This window comes from Procambarus clarkii, chromosome 1, assembly GCF_040958095.1.
Source record: "Procambarus clarkii isolate CNS0578487 chromosome 1, FALCON_Pclarkii_2.0, whole genome shotgun sequence".
NCBI lineage: Eukaryota > Metazoa > Arthropoda > Malacostraca > Decapoda > Cambaridae > Procambarus > Procambarus clarkii.
Window position 1 is genome coordinate 21305697 of NC_091150.1, and position 23421 is coordinate 21329117.

The 23421-nt window shown below is 53.2% G+C and overlaps 2 protein-coding genes across 2 annotated transcripts in view; one reads left to right on the forward strand and one right to left on the reverse strand.

The window, feature by feature from the left end:
* The window catches only part of CalpC (calpain C), a 348733-nt gene that overhangs the window by 77420 nt on the left and 247892 nt on the right, over positions 1–23421 (forward strand). The gene's annotated exons all lie outside the window — the stretch shown is intronic.
* Positions 19727–22361, reverse strand: LOC123757241 (axoneme-associated protein mst101(2)-like). Its single transcript, XM_069321133.1, has 2 exons — positions 22034–22361; positions 19727–20763 (listed from the first exon to the last, which is right to left on the reverse strand). Exons 1-2 carry the CDS (start codon positions 22359–22361, stop codon positions 19727–19729), a joined length of 1365 nt encoding a protein of 454 aa, XP_069177234.1.

The following is a 23421-nucleotide window of genomic DNA, read 5'->3' on the forward strand; positions in this document are numbered from 1 at the left end:
TTTTAGGCCTGTGAGGCACGATTTAACATCTCTGAACCCATGCTGGTGGTGTGTTACAAAGCTGTTTCTCTCCAGATGCTCTACGAGCCTTTTCCTCACAATCTTCTCCATCACCTTGCATGGTATACAAGTTAAGGAAACTGGCCTGTAGTTCAGTGCCCCTTGCCTGTCACCCTTCTTGTATATTGGGACCACGTTAGCTGTCTTCCAGCTTTCCGGAAGGTCTCCCGTTTCCAGTGACCTGCTATACACCATAGAGAGTGGCACACTTTGTGCCTCTGCACCTTCCTTTAGTATCCACGGTGAGATTCTGTCAGGCCCAACAGCCTTTGTCACATCCAGCTCCAGCAGACACCTTTTGACCTCATCACTGGTCAGGTCAAATTCCTCCAAGGTTGCTTGGTTTGCCTCCTTGGTCTTCCGCATGTGTGGGCGTGCGAGCATGTGTGGGCGTGCGAGCATGTGTGGGCGTGCGAGCACGTGTACTCATCTAATTGTGCTTGCGGGGGTTGAGCTTTGGCTCTTTGGTCCCGCCTCTCAACTGTCAATCAACAGGTGTACGGGTTTCTGAGCCTTTTGGGCTCTATCATATCTACACTTGAAGCTGTGTATGGAGTCAGCCTCCACCACATCACTTCCTAATGCATTCCATTTGTCAACCACTCTGACACTAAAAAAGTTCTTTCTAATATCTCTGTGGCTCATTTGGGCACTCAGTTTCCACCTGTGTCCCCTTGTGCGTGTGCCCCTTGTGTTAAATAACTTGTCTTGATCTACCCTATCAGTTCCCTTGAGAATCTTGAATGTGGTGATCATGTCCCCATAACTCTTCTGTCTTCCAACGGAGTGAGGTTTAATTCCCGTAGTCTTCCTCGTAGCTCATACCTCTCAGCTTGGGTACTAGTCTGGTGGCAAACCTTTGAACCTTTTCCGTGTGTGAGTGCGCGCGAGCTCGTGTGTGCGCGCGTGCAAGCACGTGTGTGCGCGTGCGAGCATATGGGCGCGCGCGCGTAATTGCTCTCAGGCACATTCCCTCACCACATACCAGTCACATACCACATGAACCACCCTATACCAGCCACATACCGCATGAACCACCCTATACCAGCCACATACCGCATGAACCACCCCATACCAGCCACATACCGCATGAACCACCCCATACCAGCCACATACCGCATGAACCACCCCATACCAGCCACATACCGCATGGACCACCCTATACCAGCCACATACCGCATGAACCACCACATACCAGCCACATACCGCATGAACCACCCTATACCAGCCACATACCACATGAACCACCCCATACCAGTCACATACCGCATGAACCACCCAATACCAGCTACATACCGCATGAACCACCCCATACCAGCCACATACCGCATGAACCACGACATACCACACGAACCACCCCATGAACCACCACATACCAGCCACATACCGCATGAACCACCACATACCAGCCACATACCGCATGAACCACCACATACCGCATGAACCACCACACACAGTTCACTCTCCGTATAAAATGCCACAGTATTGCCCAACCGTAAACGACTGACCCCGATAACCCAGCCAACTATCGAAGCCCATTGTTAAAATATCGTGAGTATTAACATGCTATAAATTCCACAAATGCGCCACAATGTTAACAATTGGGCAGATTCATACCAAATAGGGCACAACGAGCCGGACTGGTGATGAATTAGGTCAGAGTCGTTATAATGAGTGTGTCGAGTCGTTAATGTGTGAGGAGGCGTGTGGGATTACAATGTAATCACCGTCAACTATGTCATTATATCAGGAGAATGGTTGTCAACTCTCCATTAATGGGTAGAGTTAGAGGGTGGAGCGTTCACCCTCGCTGGAGAAAGTTGACGAGGCAATTAGGGTGAACGGCCAGGGACTAATTGGGTCTAGTGTTATCTGTTATTTCCACAAGTATTTTATTCTCGCGTTTCTCTCTTGTCTCTCATGTACATGTACTTCATGTACATGTACTTCATGTACATGTACTTCTCCACTTTTTCCTCACACCTCCTCTCTTGTCTTATATTGGCTCCCTCTCTCTCTCCCCTCTCTCTCTCTCTCTCTCTCTCTCTCTCTCTCTCTCTCTCTCTCTCTCTCTCTCTCTCTCTCTCTCTCTCTCTCTCTCTCTCTCTCTCTCTCTCTCTCTCTCTCTCTCTCTCTCTCACGGGAGACATCTCCCGTCACGCAGGGTGCAGTCGCACCTCCACAGATCTCCAGTATCATCTCTTGATACTGGTAATGGCTCAAAAGGGCCACCACTTACGGGCTATTCATGCCCCTGCCACCTTTTGGGTGGCTTAATCTTCATCAATCAATCAATCATCTCTCTCTCTTGTTTGGTCAAATCTAAACCCCACCAAGACAAAAGCCGTGCCCATAAAAATAGTGAAGCCCAACAACCAACTCACAGTTCAGGTCAACCAATGAATGGATGGAGACTTATCAGTATCTAGGAATAATCCTGGACACACACAATGTTAATGCTGAGGTCACTTACTTAAGAGAGCGAACTGCGGCCCGGACGGCAATCCTCAGGTCGCTAACCTCCCTCTCTGGAGGAGCCAATCTGCAAGTCCTTCGCACATACTATGTACAGGCAGTCAGATCAGTGATCGATTATGCCGCACCTGCACTCACAAGTCTATCACAACAACTGTGGAAAAAGCTTGAAGTTGCCCAAAACAATGTTATGAGAGCCGTACTGGGAGCCCCCATGTGGACCATCACAGGCTTGAAACTCTAAGACTGGAAACGGGTTTGCCCTCTATACAAGAAAGTATATCACAAAGTTCAGCTACGATTATCAATAAGATTATTGTGTCCCCTGATCCAGTCCCAGTACGGCAGGCCTTGGTGGTTGGACTTGGCCAAAACAACGGAAACTCTTGGGCTGCATGAGCGGGAGAAGTCCTAAACAGACTACAATTAAAAAGCATGATCTTGATAGAGGAGGTGATCAACCCCACCCAAGCTACAGTTGTTCCCCACCGTGGGAGGAGCCTACCTTCAGAATAGTAATAGAAAGTCTTCCGATGAAAAAGGCTGCTTATGATCCAGCAATCCTAAGTCACATCATGGGAAAAGCAAATGAGCAGCATAGCAGTAGCAGGAGCCACCCACATCTTCACAGATGGATCGGTGGACACAGAATATGAGAGTGCTGGCGCTGCTCTTTGCACGGCCAGCGTACAGGCATATTGGAGACTGGGAGGACCAGTACCATCAACATCAACAACAAACATTCGCATATGTGATTGCACAAAACACTCAAAATGCAATTATACACACAGACTCAAAAACTGCACTTCAAAAATTAGGATAAAATCAGTGGAAAGACAAAGTGGAAATAATTACCACCATTTTGTATCTTGGAGCAGTCGCTAAAGGCAAAAAACTCAACACCACCCTGAAGCCGTCATCACTGCCACTCTTCTGGTTTGTGAGGGTGTCCAGCAGCTGGAGACCCTCATAAACACTGTCCAGCAGCTGGAGACCCTCATAAACACTGTCCAGCAGCTGGAGACCCTCATAAACACTGTCCAGCAGCTGGAGACCCTCATAAACACTGTCCAGCAGCTGGAGACCCTCATAAACACTGTCCAGCAGCTGGAGACCCTCATAAATACTGTCCAGCAGCTGGAGACCCTCATAAATACTGTCCAGCAGCTGGAGACCCTCATAAATACTGTCCAGCAGCTGGAGACCCTCATAAATACTGTCCAGCAGCTGGAGACCCTCATAAATACTGTCCAGCAGCTGGAGACCCACATAAACACTGTCCAACAGCTGGAGACCCTCATAAACACTGTCCAGCAGCTGGAGACCCTCATAAACACTGTCCAGCAGCTGTAGACCCTCATAAATACTGTCCAGCAGCTGGAGACCCTCATAAACACTGTCCAGCAGCTGGAGACCCTCATAAACACTGTCCAGCAGCTGGAGACCCTCATAAACACTGTCCAGCAGCTGGAGACCCTCATAAACACTGTCCAGCAGCTGTAGATCCTCATAAATACTGTCCAGCAGCTGGAGACCCTCATGAATACTGTCCAGCAGCTGGAGACCCTCATGAATACTGTCCAGCAGCTGGAGACCCTCATGAATACTGTCCAGCAGCTGGAGACCCACATAAACACTGTCCAGCAGCTGGAGACCCTCATAAATACTGTCCAGCAGCTGGAGACCCTCATGAATACTGTCCAGCAGCTGGAGACCCACATAAACACTGTCCAGCAGCTGGAGACCCTCATAAATACTGTCCAGCAGCTGGAGACCCTCATGAATACTGTCCAGCAGCTGGAGACCCACATAAACACTGTCCAGCAGCTGGAGACCCTCATAAACACTGTCCAGCAGCTGGAGACCCTCATAAACACTGTCCAACAGCTGGAGACCCTCATATATACTGTCCAGCAGCTGGAGACCCTTATAAACACTGTCCAGCAGCTGGAGACCCTCATAAATACTGTCCAGCAGCTGGAGACCCTCATAAACACTGTCCAGCAGCTGGAGACCCATATAAACACTGTCCAGCAGCTGGAGACCCTCATAAACACTGTCCAGCAGCTGGAGACCCTTATAAACACTGTCCAGCAGCTGGAGACCCTCATAAACACTGTCCAGCAGCTGGAGACCCACATAAACACTGTCCAACAGCTGGAGACCCTCATAAATACTGTCCAGCAGCTGGAGACCCTTATAAATACTGTCCAACAGCTGGAGACCCTCATAAACACTGTCCAACAGCTGGAGACCCTCATAAACACTGTCCAACAGCTGGAGACCCTCATAAATACTGTCCAGCAGCTGGAGACCCTTATAAATACTGTCCAACAGCTGGAGACCCTCATAAACACTGTCCAACAGCTGGAGACCCTCATAAACACTGTCCAACAGCTGGAGACCCTCATAAACACTGTCCAACAGCTGGAGACCCTCATAAATACTGTCCAGCAGCTGGAGACCCTTATAAACACTGTCCAGCAGCTGGAGACCCTCATAAATACTGTCCAGCAGCTGGAGACCCTCATAAACACTGTCCAGCAGCTGGAGACCCTCATAAACACTGTCCAGCAGCTGGAGACCCTCATAAACACTGTCCAGCAGCTGGAGACCCTCATAAATACTGTCCAGCAGCTGGAGACCCTCATAAATACTGTCCAGCAGCTGGAGACCCTTATAAATACTGTCCAACAGCTGGAGACCCTCATAAACACTGTCCAACAGCTGGAGACCCTCATAAACACTGTCCAACAGCTGGAGACCCTCATAAATACTGTCCAGCAGCTGGAGACCCTTATAAACACTGTCCAGCAGCTGGAGACCCTCATAAACACTGTCCAGCAGCTGGAGACCCTCATAAACACTGTCCAGCAGCTGGAGACCCTCATAAACACTGTCCAGCAGCTGGAGACCCTCATAAACACTGTCCAGCAGCTGGAGACCCTCATAAACACTGTCCAGCAGCTGGAGACCCTCATAAACACTGTCCAGCAGCTGGAGACCCTCATAAACACTGTCCAGCAGCTGGAGACCTTCATAAATACTGTCCAGCAGCTGGAGACCCTCATAAACACTGTCCAGCAGCTGGAGACCCTCATGAATACTGTCCAGCAGCTGGAGACCCTCATAAACACTGTCCTGCAGCTGGAGACCCACATGAACACTGTCCAACAGCTGGAGACCCACATGAACACTGTCCAGCAGCTGGAGACCCACATAAATACTGTCCAGCAGCTGGAGACCCTCATGAACACTGTCCAACAGCTGGAGACCCACATAAATACTGTCCAGCAGCTGGAGACCCTCATGAACACTGTCCAGCAGCTGGAGACCCTCATAAATACTGTCCAGCAGCTGGAGACCCACATGAACACTGTCCAGCAGCTGGAGACCCACATAAATACTGTCCAGCAGCTGGAGACCCACATGAACACTGTCCAGCAGCTGGAGACCCACATAAATACTGTCCAGCAGCTGGAGACCCTCATGAACACTGTCCAGCAGCTGGAGACCCACATAAATACTGTCCAGCAGCTGGAGACCCTCATGAACACTGTCCAGCAGCTGGAGACCCTTATAAACACTGTCCAGCAGCTGGAGACCCTCATGAATACTGTCCAGCAGCTGGAGACCCTCATGAACACTGTCCAGCAGCTGGAGACCCTCATGAACACTGTCCAGCAGCTGGAGACCCTCATGAACACTGTCCAGCAGCTGGAGACCCACATAAATACTGTCCAGCAGCTGGAGACCCTCATGAACACTGTCCAGCAGCTGGAGACCCTCATGAACACTGTCCAGCAGCTGGAGACCCACATGAACACTGTCCAGCAGCTGGAGACCCACATAAATACTGTCCAGCAGCTGAAGACCCTCATGAACACTGTCCAGCAGCTGGAGACCCACATGAACACTGTCCAGCAGCTGGAGACCCACATAAATACTGTCCAGCAGCTGGAGACCCTCATGAACACTGTCCAGCAGCTGGAGACCCTTATAAACACTGTCCAGCAGCTGGAGACCCTCATGAATACTGTCCAGCAGCTGGAGACCCACATGAACACTGTCCAGCAGCTGGAGACCCACATGAACACTGTCCAGCAGCTGGAGACCCTTATAAACACTGTCCAGCAGCTGGAGACCCTCATGAATACTGTCCAGCAGCTGGAGACCCACATAAACACTGTCCAGCAGCTGGAGACCCTTATAAACACTGTCCAGCAGCTGGAGACCCTCATGAATACTGTCCAGCAGCTGGAGACCCTCATAAATACTGTCCAGCAGCTGGAAACCCTCATAAATACTGTCCAGCAGCTGGAGACCCTCATGAATACTGTCCAGCAGCTGGAGACCCACATAAACACTGTCCAGCAGCTGGAGACCCTTATAAACACTGTCCAGCAGCTGGAGACCCTCATAAATACTGTCCAGCAGCTGGAGACCCTCATAAACACTGTCCAGCAGCTGGAGACCCACATAAACACTGTCCAGCAGCTGGAGACCCCTTATAAACACTGTCCAGCAGCTGGAGACCCACATAAACACTGTCCAGCAGCTGGAGACCCTCATAAATACTATCCAGCAGCTGGAGACCCTCATAAATACTGTCCAGCAGCTGGAGACCCTCATAAATACTGTCCAGCAGCTGGAGACCCTCATAAATACTGTCCAGCAGCTGGAGTCCCTCATAAACACTGTCCAACAGTATCCTCCCCCGCGATACCAGCCACACAGTAAGGTCTGACGATATAAATGCGAGCTCAGCACACAGTATATCGTTCCACGACCAAAGACCACATTCACTCAACAAAAATGTACCTCTTACGGGCTATTCAGGCCCGTGCCACCTCTTGGGCGACTTAATCCTCATCAGTCAATCACTTGATAGTGAGACGACCTGACCCGTCACCCCCCCCCCCCCCCGGCCCCTTCAACCACACACATCCCAATCTCTCTTGATAGCTCACTGTACCCCTGTTGGTGCTTGTGTGACAACAGTGAATACTGTTGCTACAGAATACAACGGTGAATACTGTTGATACAGAATACAACGGTGAATACTGTTGCTACAGAATACAATGGTGAATACTGTTGCTACACAATACAACGGTGAATACAGTTGCTACAGAATACAACGGTGAATACTGTTGATACAGAATACAACGGTGAATACTGTTGCTACAGAATACAACGGTGAATACTGTTGATACAGAATACAACGGTTAATACTGTTGCTACAGAATACAATGGTGGATACTGTTGCTACAGAATACAACGGTGAATACTGTTGCTACAGAATACAACGGTGAATACTGTTGATACAGAATACAACGGTGAATACTGTTGCTACAGAATACAACGGTGAATACAGTTGCTACAGAATACAACGGTGAATACTGTTGCTACAGAATACAATGGTGAATACTGTTGCTACAGAATACAACGGTGAATACTGTTGCTACAGAATACAACGGTGAATACTGTTGCTACAGAATACAACGGTGAATACTGTTGCTACAGAATACAACGGTGAATACTGTTGCTACAGAATACAACGGTGAATACAGTCGCTACAGAATACAACGGTGAATACTGTTGCTACAGAATACAACGGTGAATACAGTCGCTACAGAATACAACAGTGACTACAGTGTCTTGAGACTACAACAGTGCCAGGTTCAAAGTAGCATACAACATACACACAGTAACCAACCCGTCCTCCGGGAATGATAGCAGTAGTGACACCGTCCACGACTGTGATTGAGCACAGTAACATGCCGACTATTTAACTGTAGAGGCCGGCAAAATATAGAGCCGAACCTGTATATTCCCAGGCCTAGTGTAGCCTGTATGTGTTGTATTAACTGTCAACCAATAGGTGTACAGGTTCCTGAGCCTATTGGGCTCTATCATATCTACATTTGAAACTGTGTATGGAGTCAGCCTCCACCATATTACTGCCTACTGTGGGAGTGGGACAGTGGTGGTGACTGTGGGAGTGGGAGAGTGGTGGTGACTGTGGGAGTGGGACAGTGGTGGTGACTGTGGGAGTGGGACAGTGGTAGTGACTGTGGGTGTGGGACAGTGGTGGTGACTGTGGGTGTGGGACAGTGGTAGTGACTGTGGGTGTGGGACAGTGGTGGTGACTGTGGGTGTGGGAGAGTGGTGGTGACTGTGGGAGTGGGACAGTGGTGGTGACTGTGGGAGTGGGACAGTGGTGGTGACTGTGGGTGTGGGACAGTGGTGGTGACTGTGGGAGTGGGACAGTGGTGGTGACTGTGGGTGTGGGACAGTGGTGGTGACTGTGGGTGTGGGAGAGTGGTGGTGACTGTGGGTGTGGGACAGTGGTGGTGACTGTGGGGGTGGGACAGTGGTGGTGACTGTGGGTGTGGGACAGTGGTGGTGACTGTGGGAGTGGGGCAGTGGTAGTGACTGTGGGAGTGGGACTGTGGTGGTGACTGTGGGAGTGGGACAGTGGTGGTGACTGTGGGAGTGGGACAGTGGTGGTGACTGTGGGAGTGGGACAGTGGTGGTGACTGTGGGAGTGGGACAGGGGTGGTGACTGTGGGAGTGGGACAGTGGTAGTGGGACAGTGGTAGTGACTGTGGGAGTGGGACAGGGGTGGTGACTGTGGGAGTGGGACAGTGGTAGTGATTGTGGGAGTGGGACAGGGGTGGTGACTGTGGGAGTGGGACAGTGGTAGTGGGACAGTGGTAGTGACTGTGGGAGTGGGACAGGGGTGGTGACTGTGGGAGTGGGACAGGGGTGGTGACTGTGGGAGTGGGACAGTAGTGGTGACTGTGGGAGGGGGACAGTGGTGGTGACTGTGGGAGTGGGACAGGGGTGGTGACTGTGGGAGTGTGACAGTGGTGGTGACTGTGGGAGTGGGACAGTAGTGGTGACTGTGGGAGGGGGACAGTGGTGGTGACTGTGGGAGTGGGACAGGGGTGGTGACTGTGGGAGTGTGACAGTGGTGGTGACTGTGGGAGTGGGACAGTAGTGGTGACTGTGGGAGTGGGACAGTGGTGGTGACTGTGGGAGTGGGACAGTGGTGGTGACTGTGGGAGTGGGACAGTGGTGGTGACTGTGGGAGTGGGACAGTGGTGGTGACTGTGGGAGTGGGGTGGGACAGGGGTGGTGACTGTGGGAGTGGGAGAGTGGTGGTGACTGTGGGAGTGGGACAGTGGTGGTGACTGTGGGAGTGGGACAGTAGTGGTGACTGTGGGAGTGGGACAGTGGTGGTGACTGTGGGAGTGGGACAGGGGTGGTGACTGTACTCACCTAATTGTGCTTGCGGGGGTTGAGCTCTGGCTCTTTGGTCCCGCCTCTCAACCGTCAATCAACTGGTGTACAGATTCCTGAGCCTATTGGGCTCTATCATATCTACATTTGAAACTGTATGGAGTCAGCCTCCACCACATCACTTCCTAATGCATTCCATTTACTAACTACTCTGACACTGAAAAAGTTCTTTCTAACGTCTCTGTGGCTCATTTGGGTACTCAGCTTCCACCTGTGTCCCCTTGTTCGCGTCCCACCAGTGTTGAATAGTTCATCCTTGTTTACCCGGTCGATTCCCCTGAGGATTTTGTAGGTTGTGATCATGTCCCCCTTTACTCTTCTGTCTTCCAGTGTCGTAAGGTGCATTTCCCGCAGCCTTTCCTCATAACTCATGCCTCTTAGTTCTGGGACTAGTCTAGTAGCATACCTTTGGACTTTTTCCAGCTTCGTCTTGTGCTTGACAAGGTACGGGCTCCATGCTGGGGCCGCATACTCCAGGATTGGTCTTACATATGTGGTGTACAAGATTCTGAATGATTCCTTACACAGGTTCCTGAACGCTGTTCTGATGTTAGCCAGCCTCGCATATGCCGCAGACGTTATTCTCTTTATGTGGGCTTCAGGAGACAGGTTTGGTGTGATATCAACTCCTAGATCTTTCTCTCTGTCTGTTTCATTAAGTACTTCATCTCCTATTCTGTATCCTGTGCCTGGCCTCCTGTTTCCACTGCCTAGTTTCATTACTTTGCATTTACTCGGGTTGAACTTCAACAGCCATTTGTTGGACCATTCACTCAGTCTATCCAGGTCATCTTGTAGCCTCCTACTATCATCCTCTGTTTCAATCCTCCTCATAATTTTTGCATCGTCGGCAAACATTGAGAGGAACGAATCTATACCCTCTGGGAGATCATTTACATATACCAGAAACAGTATAGGTCCGAGGACTGACCCCTGCGGGACTCCACTTGTGACGTCTCGCCAATCTGAGACCTCACCCCTCACACAGACTCGTTGTCTCCTGTTGCTTAGGTACTCCTCTATCCACCGGAGTACCTTCCCTCTCACTCCAGCCTGCATCTTCAACTTTCGCACTAGCCTCTTGTGTGGCACTGTATCAAAGGCTTTCTGACAATCCAAAAATATGCAGTCTGCCCACCCTTCTCTTTCTTGCCTTATATTTGTTGCCTGGTCGTAGAATTCAAGTAACCCTGTGAGGCAGGACCTGCCATCCCTGAACCCATGTTGATGCTGTGTTACAAAGTTCCCTCGCTCCAGATGCTCCACTAGTTTTTTTCGCACAATCTTCTCCATCAGCTTGCATGGTATGCAGGTTAGGGACACTGGCCTGTAGTTCAGTGCCTCCTGTCTATCCCCTTTCTTGTATATCGGGACTACGTTAGCTGCTTTCCAAATATCTGGCAGTTCCCCTGTTGCCAGTGATTTGTTATACACTATGGAGAGTGGTAGGCTCAGTTCTCTTGCTCCTTCCTTTAGAACCCAAGGGAAGATTCCATCTGGGCCTATAGCCTTCGTCACGTCGAACTCTAGTAAACACTTCCTTACTTCCCCACTGGTAATCTCAAACTCTTCCAGTGGTTCCTGGTTAGCTATTCCCTCACTTACCTCTGGAATTTCTCCTTGCTCTAAGGTGAAGACCTCCTGGAATTTCTTATTCAATTCCTCACACACTTCCTTGTCATTTGTAGTGAATCCTTCCGCCCCTATCCTTAAATCTCATAACCTGTTCCTTTACTGTTGTTTTTCTCCTAATGTGGCTATGCAACAATTTAGGCTGAGTCTTTGCCTTGCTTGCGATGTCATTTTCGTATTGTCTTTCTGCCTCTCTTCTCATCCTGACATATTCATTCCTGGCATTCTGGTATCTTTCTCTGCTCTCCAGTGTCCTGTTATTCCTATAGTTTCTCCATGCCCTTTTACTTTGCTGCTTAGCTAGCCTACATCTTTGATTAAACCATGGGTTTCTCATCTTCATTTCTCTGTTTTCCTTTTGGACTGGGACAAACTTGTTTGCTGCGTCCTTGCACTTCTGCGTGATGTAATCCATCATATCTTGGGCCGTCTTTCCCCTGAGCTCTGTTTCCCATGCTATATCTGTTAGGAATTTTCTTATCCCCTCATAGTTTCCCTTTCGGTATGCTAACCTTTTGGTTTCGGTATCCCTCCTCGAGTTCAATAACCCTTCTTCAATCAAGTACTCAAACACCAGTACACTATGGTCGCTCATTCCTACTGGGTCCTCAAAACCGATTTCTCTTATGTCGGAGTCGTTCAGAGTGAAGACTAGGTCGAGTCTCGCTGGTTCGTCATTGCCTCGCATCCTTGTGGGTTCTGCGACATGCTGCGTTAAAAAGTTGCTTGTCACCACCTCCAATAGTTTGGCTCTCCACGTATCCTCGCCTCCATGCGGTTCCTTGCTCTCCCAGTCAATCTTTCCGTGATTGAAGTCGCCCATGATGAGCAGGTGGGATCTATTTCTACAGGCAGCAGAGGCTGCCCTCTCAATTATAGTGTTAACTGCCTTGTTGTTGTTTTCATTCTCTTGACTGGGTCTCCTGTCATTTGGTGGAGGGTTGTATATTACTGCTACTACTATTCTTGGTCCTCCCATTGTTATGGTGCCTGCTATGTAGTCTCTGAACTCCTCACAGCCCGGGATGGCCATCTCCTTAAAACTCCATTCCCTTCTCATGAGTAGGGCCACTCCGCCTCCTCCTCTACCTTCCCTCTCTTTCCTTATTACTGTGTACTCCTGGGGAAACACGGCATTCGTTATGATTCCAGAGAGTTTTGTTTCAGTGAGTCGGAGTGAGACTGTGGGAGTGTGACAGTGGTGGTGACTGTGGGAGTGGGACAGTAGGTGGTGACTGTGGGAGTGAGAGCAGTAGGTGGTGACTGTGGGAGTGGGACAGTGGTGGTGACTGTGGGAGTGGGGGACAGGGGTGGTGACTGTGGGAGTGGGACAGGGGTGGTGACTGTGGGAGTGGGACAGTGGTGGTGACTGTGGGAGTGGGGTGGGACAGGGATGGTGACTGTGGGAGTGGGAGAGTGGTGGTGACTGTGGGAGTGGGACAGGGGTGGTGACTGTGGGAGTGGGACAGTGGTGGTGACTGTGGGAGTGGGGTGGGACAGGAATGGTGACTGTGGGAGTGGGAGAGTGGTGGTGACTGTGGGAGTGTGACAGTGGTGGTGACTGTGGGAGTGGGACAGTAGTGGTGACTGTGGGAGTGGGACAGTGGTGGTGACTGTGGGAGTGGGGTGGGACAGGGGTGGTGACTGTGGGAGTGGGACAGTGGTGATGACTGTGGGAGTGGGACAGTGGTGGTGACTGTGGGAGTGGGACAGTGGTGGTGACTGTGGGAGTGGGACAGTGGTGGTGACTGTGGGAGTGGGACAGTGGTGGTGACTGTGGGTGTGGGACAGTGATGGTGACTGTGGGAGTGGGACAGTGGTGGTGACTGTGGGAGTGGGACAGTAGTGGTGACTGTGGGAGTGGGACATGGTGGTGACTGTGGGAGTGGGACAGTGGTGGTGACTGTGGGAGTGGGACAGGGGTGGTGACTGTGGGAGTGGGACATGGTGGTGACTGTGGGAGTGGGACAGTGGTGGTGACTGTGGGAGTGGGACAGGGATGGTGACTGTGGGAGTGGGACAGTGGTAGTGACTGTGGGAGTGGGACAGTGGTGGTGACTGTGGGAGTGGGACAGGGATGGTGACTGTGGGAGTGGGACAGTGGTAGTGACTGTGGGAGTGGGACATGGTGGTGACTGTGGGAGTGGGGCAGTGGTGGTGACTGTGGGAGTGGGACATCGTTTCATCTCTGTTAAAATTCATTATAAAATTCTATATGTCGTGGTCATGTCTCATCTGCTTGGTGTTTACGTTTGTTTGATAAAGGGATGTAAGGGGAGCCGTGTGGGGGGGGGGGGAATTCACGAACGACCACATAGTTGGACAATTATCATACGTGTATGATTGCTGTAGCGACCTCGGCCAAGATAAAAACGCCTCGTAAATGCTCACCTTACGACATGACAGAGATCGTAAGACCAGGAGCCCGCGTGCCCTGTAGTTACTAAGGCGGGGACTACGAGGTGACCCACTCTGTGGCTGGCTCTGTTAGTAATATTGTTTCTCTCTCTCCATACAGGTGGGTACAGGAGCAGACGACTGCTGACTCCTCTTAGCTGGCTGAGAGCTTTCCCTTCCCATAGCTCACGGTAAGCCTTACCCTACTAGTTTACTAGTTTTCTGCTGGGTGAACAGGGGCGAATAGTTTAAGATTTGTTGCCTATGAATCCTTCCTGGCCGTAGTTCGAGACCCAACCCGTCCTCTCGAAATTGCACGTCACATTTTGATCTATAACTTCCCTAAGGCCAAAAATATATTGACGTAATATCCCGTTTTCTGTTCGGGGTTAGGTAAGGTTAGGTTCGGGCAACTTAGTACATCAGTTTAGCGACGGTGGGAACGCTCGGGAGGACGGACTGACCACTCTACCCCGGCCCCTTAATTAATACATCCAGATTTTACCGAACTGAACAATCCGGTGAAAATGCGATGTATTAGTAACAATTATTAGTATTAGTAACGTGACACAACCCCCCCTGGGAGCAGACTGTGTGACACAACCCCCCCCTGGGAGCAGACTGTGTGACACAACCCCCCCTGGGAGCAGACTGTGTGACACAACCCCCCCTGGGAGCAGACTGTGTGACACAACCTCCCCCTTGGAGCAGACTGTGTGACACAACCCCCCCCTTGGAGCAGACTGTGTGACACAACCCCCCCCCCTGGGGGCAGACTGTGTGACACAACCCCCCCCTGGGAGCATACTGTGTGACACAACCCCCCCCCTGGGAGCATACTGTGTGACACAACCCCCCCCCCTGGGAGCAGACTGTGTGACACAACCCCCCCCCTGGGAGCATACTGTGTGACACAACCCCCCCCCCTGGGAGCAGACTGTGTGACACAACCCCCCCCTGGGAGCAGACTGTGTGACACAACCCCCCACCGGGGAGCAGACTGTGTGACACAACCCCCCCCCCTGGGAGCAGACTGTGTGACACAACCCCCCCCCTGGGAGCAGACTGTGTGACACAACCCCCCCCTGGGAGCAGACTGTGTGACACAACCCCCCCCCTGGGAGCAGACTGTGTGACACAACCCACCCACCCCTGGGAGCAGACTGTGTGACACAACCCCCCCCCCCTGGGAGCAGACTGTGTGACACAACCCCCCCCCTGGGAGCAGACTGTGTGACACAACCCCCCCCCCCTGGGAGCAGACTGTGTGACACAACCCCCCCCCCACTGGGAGCAGACTGTGTGACACAACCCCCCCCCCTGGGAGCAGACTGTGTGACACAACCCCCCCCTGGGAGCAGACTGTGTGACACAACCCCCCCCCCTGGGAGCAGACTGTGTGACACAACCCACCCCCCCCTGGGAGCAGACTGTGTGACACAACCCCCCCCCCCTGGGAGCAGACTGTGTGACACAACCCCCCCCCCCTGGGAGCAGACTGTGTGACACAACCCCCCCCCCTGGGAGCAGACTGTGTGACACAACACCCCCCCCCCTGGGAGCATCTGTGTGACACAACCCCCCCCCCTGGGAGCAGACTGTGTGACACAACCCCCCCCCCCTGGGAGCAGACTGTGTGACACAACCCCCCCCCTGGGAGCAGACTGTGTGTCACAACCCCCCCCCCTGGGAGCAGACTGTGTGACACAACCCCCCCCCTTGGGAGCAGACTGTGTGACACAACACCCCCCCCCTGGGAGCAAACTGTGTGACACAACCCCCCCCCTGGGAGCAGACTGTGTGACACAACCCCCCCCCTGGGAGCAGACTGTGTGACACAACACCCCCCCCCCCTGGGAGCAGACTGTGTGACACAACCCCCCCCCCTGGGAGCAAACTGTGTGACACAACCCCCCCCCCTGGGAGCAGACTGTGTGACACAACCCCCCCCCTGGGAGCAGACTGTGTGACACAACACCCCCCCCCTGGGAGCAGACTGTGTGACACAACCCCCCCCCTGGGAGCAGACTGTGTGACACAACCCCCCCCCTGGGAGCAGACTGTGTGACACAACCCCCCCCCCTGGGAGCAGACTGTGTGACACAACCCCCCCCCCCTGGGAGCAGACTGTGTGACACAACCCCCCCCCCCCTGGGAGCAGACTGTGTGACACAACCCCCCCCCTGGGAGCAGACTGTGTGACACAACCCCCCCCCCTGGGAGCAGACTGTGTGACACAACCCCCCCCCCCTGGGAGCAGACTGTGTGACACAACCCCCCCCCCCCTGGGAGCAGACTGTGTGACACAACCCCCCCCCCCCCTGGGAGCAGACTGTGTGACACAACCCCCCCCCCTGGGAGCAGACTGCGTGACACAAGAGCCCCCCAGAGAGCACACTGCGTGACGCAAGAGCCCCCCAGAGAGCACACTGCGTGACGCAAGAGCCCCCTAGAGAGCACACTGCGTGACGCAAGAGCCCCCCAGAGAGCACACTGCGTGACGCAAGAGCCCCCCAGAGAGCAGACTGCGTGACGCAAGAGCCCCCAGAGAGCACACTGCGTGACGCAAGAGCCCCCCAGAGAGCAGACTGCATGACGCAAGAGCCCCCCAGAGAGCAGACTGCGTGACGCAAGAGCCCCCCCAGAGAGCAGACTGCGTGACACAAGAGCCCCCCAGAGAGCACACTGCGTGACGCAAGAGCCCCCCAGAGAGCACACTGCGTGACGCAAGAGCCCCCCAGAGAGCACACTGCGTGACGCAAGAGCCTGCAGGACCGCACATTCCCTGCAGTAATACACTGCGTGACGCAAGAGCCCCCCAGAGAGCACACTGCGTGACGCAAGAGCCCCCCAGAGAGCACACTGCGTGACGCAAGAGCCCCCCAGAGAGCAGACTGCGTGACACAAGAGCCCCCCAGAGAGCACACTGCGTGACGCAAGAGCCCCCCAGAGAGCACACTGCATGACGCAAGAGCCCCCCAGAGAGCAGACTGCGTGACGCAAGAGCCCCCCAGAGAGCAGACTGCGTGACACAAGAGCCCCCCAGAGAGCACACTGCGTGACGCAAGAGCCCCCCAGAGAGCACACTGCGTGACGCAAGAGCCCCCCAGAGAGCACACTGCGTGACGCAAGAGCCTGCAGGACCGCACATTCCCTGCAGTAATACACTGCGTGACGCAAGTGCCCCCCAGAGAGCACACTGCGTGACGCAAGAGCCCCCCAGAGAGCACACTGCGTGACGCAAGAGCCCCCCAGAGAGCACACTGCGTGACACAAGAGCCCCCCAGAGAGCACACTGCGTGACGCAAGAGCCCCCCAGAGAGCACACTGCGTGACGCAAGAGCCCTCCAGAGAGCACACTGCGTGACGCAAGAGCCCCCCCCCCAGAGAGCAGACTGCGTGACACAAGAGCCCCCCAGAGAGCACACTGCGTGACACAAGAGCCCCCCAGAGAGCAGACTGCGTGACGCAAGAGCCCCCCAGAGAGCAGACTGCGTGACGCAAGAGCCCCCCCAGAGAGCACACTGCGTGACGCAAGAGCCCCCCAGAGAGCAGACAGCGTGACGCAAGAGCCCCCCAGAGAGCAGACTGCGTGACGCAAGAGCCCCCCAGAGAGCACACTGCGTGACACAAGAGCCCCCCCAGAGAGCAGACTGCGTGACGCAAGAGCCCCCCAGAGAGCACACTGCGTGACGCAAGAGCCCCCCAGAGAGCACACTGCGTGACGCAAGAGCCCCCCCCAGAGAGCACACTGCGTGACGCAAGAGCCCCCAGAGAGCACACTGCGTGACGCAAGAGCCCCCAGAGAGCACACTGCGTGACGCAAGAGCCCCCCAGAGAGCACACTGCGTGACGCAAGAGCCCCCCAGAGAGCACACTGCGTGACGCAAGAGCCCCCCAGAGAGCAGACTGCGTGACGCAAGAGCCCCCCCAGAGAGCACACTGCGTGACGCAAGAGCCCCCCAGAGAGCACACTGCGTGACGCATGAGCCCCCCAGAGAGCAGACAGCGTGACGCAAGAGCCCCCCAGAGAGCAGACTGCGTGACGCAAGAGCCCCCCAGAGAGCACACTGCGTGACGCAAGAGCCCCCCAGAGAGCACACTGCGTGACGCAAGAGCCCCCCAGAGAGCACACTGCATGACTCAAGAGCCCCCCCAGAGAGCACACTGCGTGACGCAAGAGCCCCCCAGAGAGCACACTGCGTGACGCAAGAGCCCCCCAGAGAGCACACTGCGTGACGCAAGAGCCCCCCAGAGAGCACACTGCGTGACGCAAGAGCCCCCCAGAGAGCACACTGCGTGACGCAAGAGCCCCCCAGAGAGCAGACTGCGTGACGCAAGAGCCCCCCAGAGAGCACACTGCGTGACGCAAGAGCCCCCCAGAGAGCACACTGCGTGACGCAAGAGCCCCCCAGAGAGCACACTGCGTGACGCAAGAGCCCCCCAGAGAGCACACTGCGTGACGCAAGAGCCCCCCAGAGAGCACACTGCGTGACGCAAGAGCCCCCCAGAGAGCACACTGCGTGACGCAAGAGCCCCCCAGAGAGCACACTGCGTTACGCAAGAGCCCCCAGAGAGCACACTGCGTGACGCAAGAGCCCCCCAGAGAGCACACTGCGTGACGCAAGAGCCCCCCAGAGAGCACACTGCGTGACGCAAGAGCCCCCACGAGAGCAGACTGCGTGACGCAAGAGCCCCCCATAGAGCACACTGCGTGACGCAAGAGCCCCCCAGAGAGCAGACTGCGTGACGCAAGAGCCCCCCAGAGAGCACACTGCGTGACGCAAGAGCCCCCCAGAGAGCACACTGCGTGACGCAAGAGCCCCCCAGAGAGCAGACTGCGTGACGCAAGAGCCCCCAGAGAGCACACTGCGTGACGCAAGAGCCCCCCAGAGAGCACACTGCGTGACGCAAGAGCCCCCCAGAGAGCACACTGCGTGACGCAAGAGCCCCCAGAGAGCACACTGCGTGACACACGAGCCCCCCAGAGAGCACACTGCGTGACGCAAGAGCCCCCCAGAGAGCACACTGCATGACGCAAGAGCCCCCCCAGAGAGCACACTGCGTGACGCAAGAGCCCCCCAGAGAGCACACTGCGTGACGCAAGAGCCCCCCAGAGAGCACACTGCGTGAGACAAGAACCCCCCAGAGAGCACACTGCGTGACGCAAGAGCCCCCCAGAGAGCACACTGCGTGACGCAAGAGCCCCCCAGAGAGCACACTGCGTGACGCAAGAGCCCCCCAGAGAGCACACTGCGTGAGACAAGAACCCCCCAGAGAGCACACTGCGTGACGCAAGAGCCCCCCCAGAGAGCACACTGCGTGACGCAAGTGCCCCCCAGAGAGCACACTGCGTGACACAAGAGCCCCTCAGAGAGCACACTGCGTGACGCAAGAGCCCCCCAGAGAGCACACTGCGTGACGCAAGAGCCCCCCAGAGAGCACACTGCGTGACGCAAGATCCCCCCAGAGAGCAGACTGCGTGACGCAAGAGCCCCCCCCCCAGAACCGCACATTCCCTGCAGTAATACACTGCGTCAACCACTAAGTGTTGCCAACTAGGTGAGTTTAACTGTAAAGTTTCCCAACCATGTGGTGACTGTTGTCTCAGGTGTTGTGTAGTTGTTGGGTTGTTGTTATCCCGGGGTAGTTATGTACTGCCTCCTTGGCTGCCTCCTTGGCTGCCTCCTTGGCTGCTTCCTTGGCTGCCTCCTTGGCTGCCTCCTTGGCTGCCTCCTTAGCTGCCTCCTTGGCTGCCTCCTTGGCTGCCTCCTTGGCTGCTTCCTTGGCTGCTTCCTTGGCTGCCTCCTTGGCTGCCTCCTTGGCTGCCTCCTTGGCTGCCCCCTTGGCTGCCTCCTTAGCTGCCTCCTTGGCTGCCTCCTTGGCTGCCTCCTTGGCTGCTTCCTTGGCTGCTTCCTTGGCTGCCTCCTTGGCTGCCTCCTTGGCTGCTTCCTTGGCTGCCCCCCTTGGCTGCCTCCTTGGCTGCTTCCTTGGCTGCCTCCTTGGCTGCTTCCTTGGCTGCCTCCTTGGCTGCCCCCTTGGCTGCCTCCTTGGCTGCCTCCTTGGCTGCCTCCTTGGCTGCCTCCTTGGCTGCCTCCTTGGCTGCTTCCTTGGCTGCTTCCTTGGCTGCCTCCTTGGCTGCCTCCTTGGCTGCCTCCTTGGCTGCCTCCTTGGCTGCCTCCTTGGCTGCTTCCTTGGCTGCTTCCTTGGCTGCCTCCTTGGCTGCCTCCTTGGCTGCCTCCTTGGCTGCTTCCTTGGCTGCCTCCTTGGCTGCCCCCTTGGCTGCCTCCTTAGCTGCCTCCTTGGCTGCCTCCTTGGCTGCCTCCTTGGCTGCCTCCTTGGCTGCCTCCTTGGCTGCCTCCTTGGCTGCCTCCTTGGCTGCCTCCTTGGCTGCTTCCTTGGCTGCCTCCTTGGCTGCCCCCTTGGCTGCCTCCTTGGCTGCCTCCTTGGCTGCCTCCTTGGCTGCCTCCTTGGCTGCCTCCTTGGCTGCCTCCTTGGCTGCTTCCTTGGCTGCCTCCTTGGCTGCTTCCTTGGCTGCCTCCTTGGCTGCCTCCTTGGCTGCCTCCTTGGCTGCCTCCTTGGCTGCCTCCTTGGCTGCTTCCTTGGCTGCCTCCTTGGCTGCCTCCTTGGCTGCCTCCTTGGCTGCCTCCTTGGCTGCCTCCTTGGCTGCCTCCTTGGCTGCCTCCTTGGCTGCCTCCTTGGCTGCTTCCTTGGCTGCCTCCTTGGCTGCCTCCTTGGATGCCTCCTTGGATGCTTCCTTGGCTGCCTCCTTGGCTGCCTCCTTGGCTGCCTCCTTGGCTGCCTCCTTGGCTGCCTCCTTGGATGCCTCCTTGGCTGCTTCCTTGGCTGCCTCCTTGGCTGCCTCCTTGGCTGCCTCCTTGGATGCCTCCTCAACTTCTCATACCACGACGTATTTTGACGTATAGTCTCCCAAAAATCATCGGACTAGAAAATGGGAGTTGCTGTCTGTACCGTAGACGGGTACCGGACTGTCTGTACCGTAGACGGGTACTGGACTGGCTGTACCGTACACGTGTACTGGGCTGTCTGTACCGTACACGGGTACCGGGCTGTCTGTACCGTAGACGGGTACTGGGCTGTCTGTACGGTGTTGCAAGGGTACGGTGTTGCAAGGGTACAGTGTTGCAAGGGTACAGTGTTGCAAGGGTACAGTGTTGCAAGGGTACAGTGTTGCAAGGGTACAGTGTTGCAAGGGTACAGTGTTGCAAGGGTACAGTGTTGCAAGGGTACAGTGTTGCAAGGGTACAGTGTTGCAAGGGTACAGTGTTGCAAGGGTACAGTGTTGCAAGGGTACAGTGTTGCAAGGGTACCGTGTTGCAAGGGTACAGTGTTGCAAGGGTACCGTGTTGCAAGGGTACAGTGTTGCAAGGGTACAGTGTTGCAAGGGTACAGTGTTGCTGTAAATACCGTTACGTTTATGTTATAAGCGTAAAAATAAAAATCCGTTAAAATCAACTAAGCCTCGAAATACCCCGTATTCCTAGAGCCCGTAATACCACCATAATACCCATCATAATACCCACCATAATACCCAACATAATACCCACCATAATACCCACCATAATACCCAACATAATACCCATCATAATACCCATCATAATACCCACCATAATACCCACCATAATACCCACCATAATACCCACCATAATACCCACCATAATACCCATCATAATACCCACCATAATACCCATCATAATACCCACCATAATACCCATCATAATACCCATCATAATACCCATCATAATACCCATCATAATACCCATCATAATACCCACCATAATACCCATCATAATACCCACCATAATACCCACCATAATACCCACCATAATACCCATCATAATACCCAACATAATACCCATCATAATACCCATCATAATACCCACCATAATACCCACCATAATACCCACCATAATACCCACCATAATACCCATCATAATACCCACCATAATACCCACCATAATACCCATCATAATACCCACCATAATACCCATCATAATACCCATCATAATACCCACCATAATACCCACCATAATACCCACCATAATACCCATCATAATACCCAACATAATACCCACCATAATACCCATCATAATACCCACCATAATACCCATCATAATACCCAACATAATACCCACCATAATACCCATCATAATACCCACCATAATACCCATCATAATACCCACCATAATACCCATCATAATACCCAACATAATACCCATCATAATACCCATCATAATACCCACCATAATACCCATCATAATACCCACCATAATACCCACCATAATACCCATCATAATACCCACCATAATGCCCATCATAATACCCACCATAATACCCATCATAATACCCACCATAATACCCATCATAATACCCAACATAATACCCATCATAATACCCATCATAATACCCACCATAATACCCATCATAATACCCACCATAATACCCATCATAATACCCACCATAATACCCATCATAATACCCACTATAATACCCACCATAATACCCATCATAATACCCACCATAATACCCACCATAATACCCACCATAATACCCATCATAATACCCACCATAATACCCACATAATACCCACCATAATACCCACCATAATACCCATCATAATACCCACCATAATACCCACCATAATACCCACCATAATACCCACCATAATACCCATCATAATACCCACCATAATACCCACCATAATACCCACCATAATACCCATCATAATACCCACCATAATACCCACCATAATACCCACCATAATACCCACCATAATACCCATCATAATACCCACCATAATACCCTCCATAATACCCACCATAATACCCATCATAATACCCATCATAATACCCACCATAATACCCATCATAATACCCACCATAATACCCACCATAATACCCATCATAATACCCACTATAATACCCACCATAATACCCATCATAATACCCACCATAATACCCACCATAATACCCATCATAATACCCACCATAATACCCACATAATACCCACCATAATACCCACCATAATACCCATCATAATACCCACCATAATACCCACCATAATACCCATCATAATACCCACCATAATACCCACTATAATACCCACCATAATACCCTCCATAATACCCACCATAATACCCACCATAATACCCACCATAATACCCACCATAATACCCACCATAATACCCATCATAATACCCACCATAATACCCACCATAATACCCACCATAATACCCACCATAATACCCACCATAATACCCATCATAATACCCATCATAATACCCACCATAATACCCACCATAATACCCTCCATAATACCCACCATAATACCCACCATAATACCCATCATAATACCCACCATAATACCCATCATAATACCCACCATAATACCCACTATAATACCCACCATAATACCCTCCATAATACCCACCATAATACCCACCATAATACCCACCATAATACCCACCATAATACCCATCATAATACCCACCATAATACCCTCCATAATACCCACCATAATACCCATCATAAT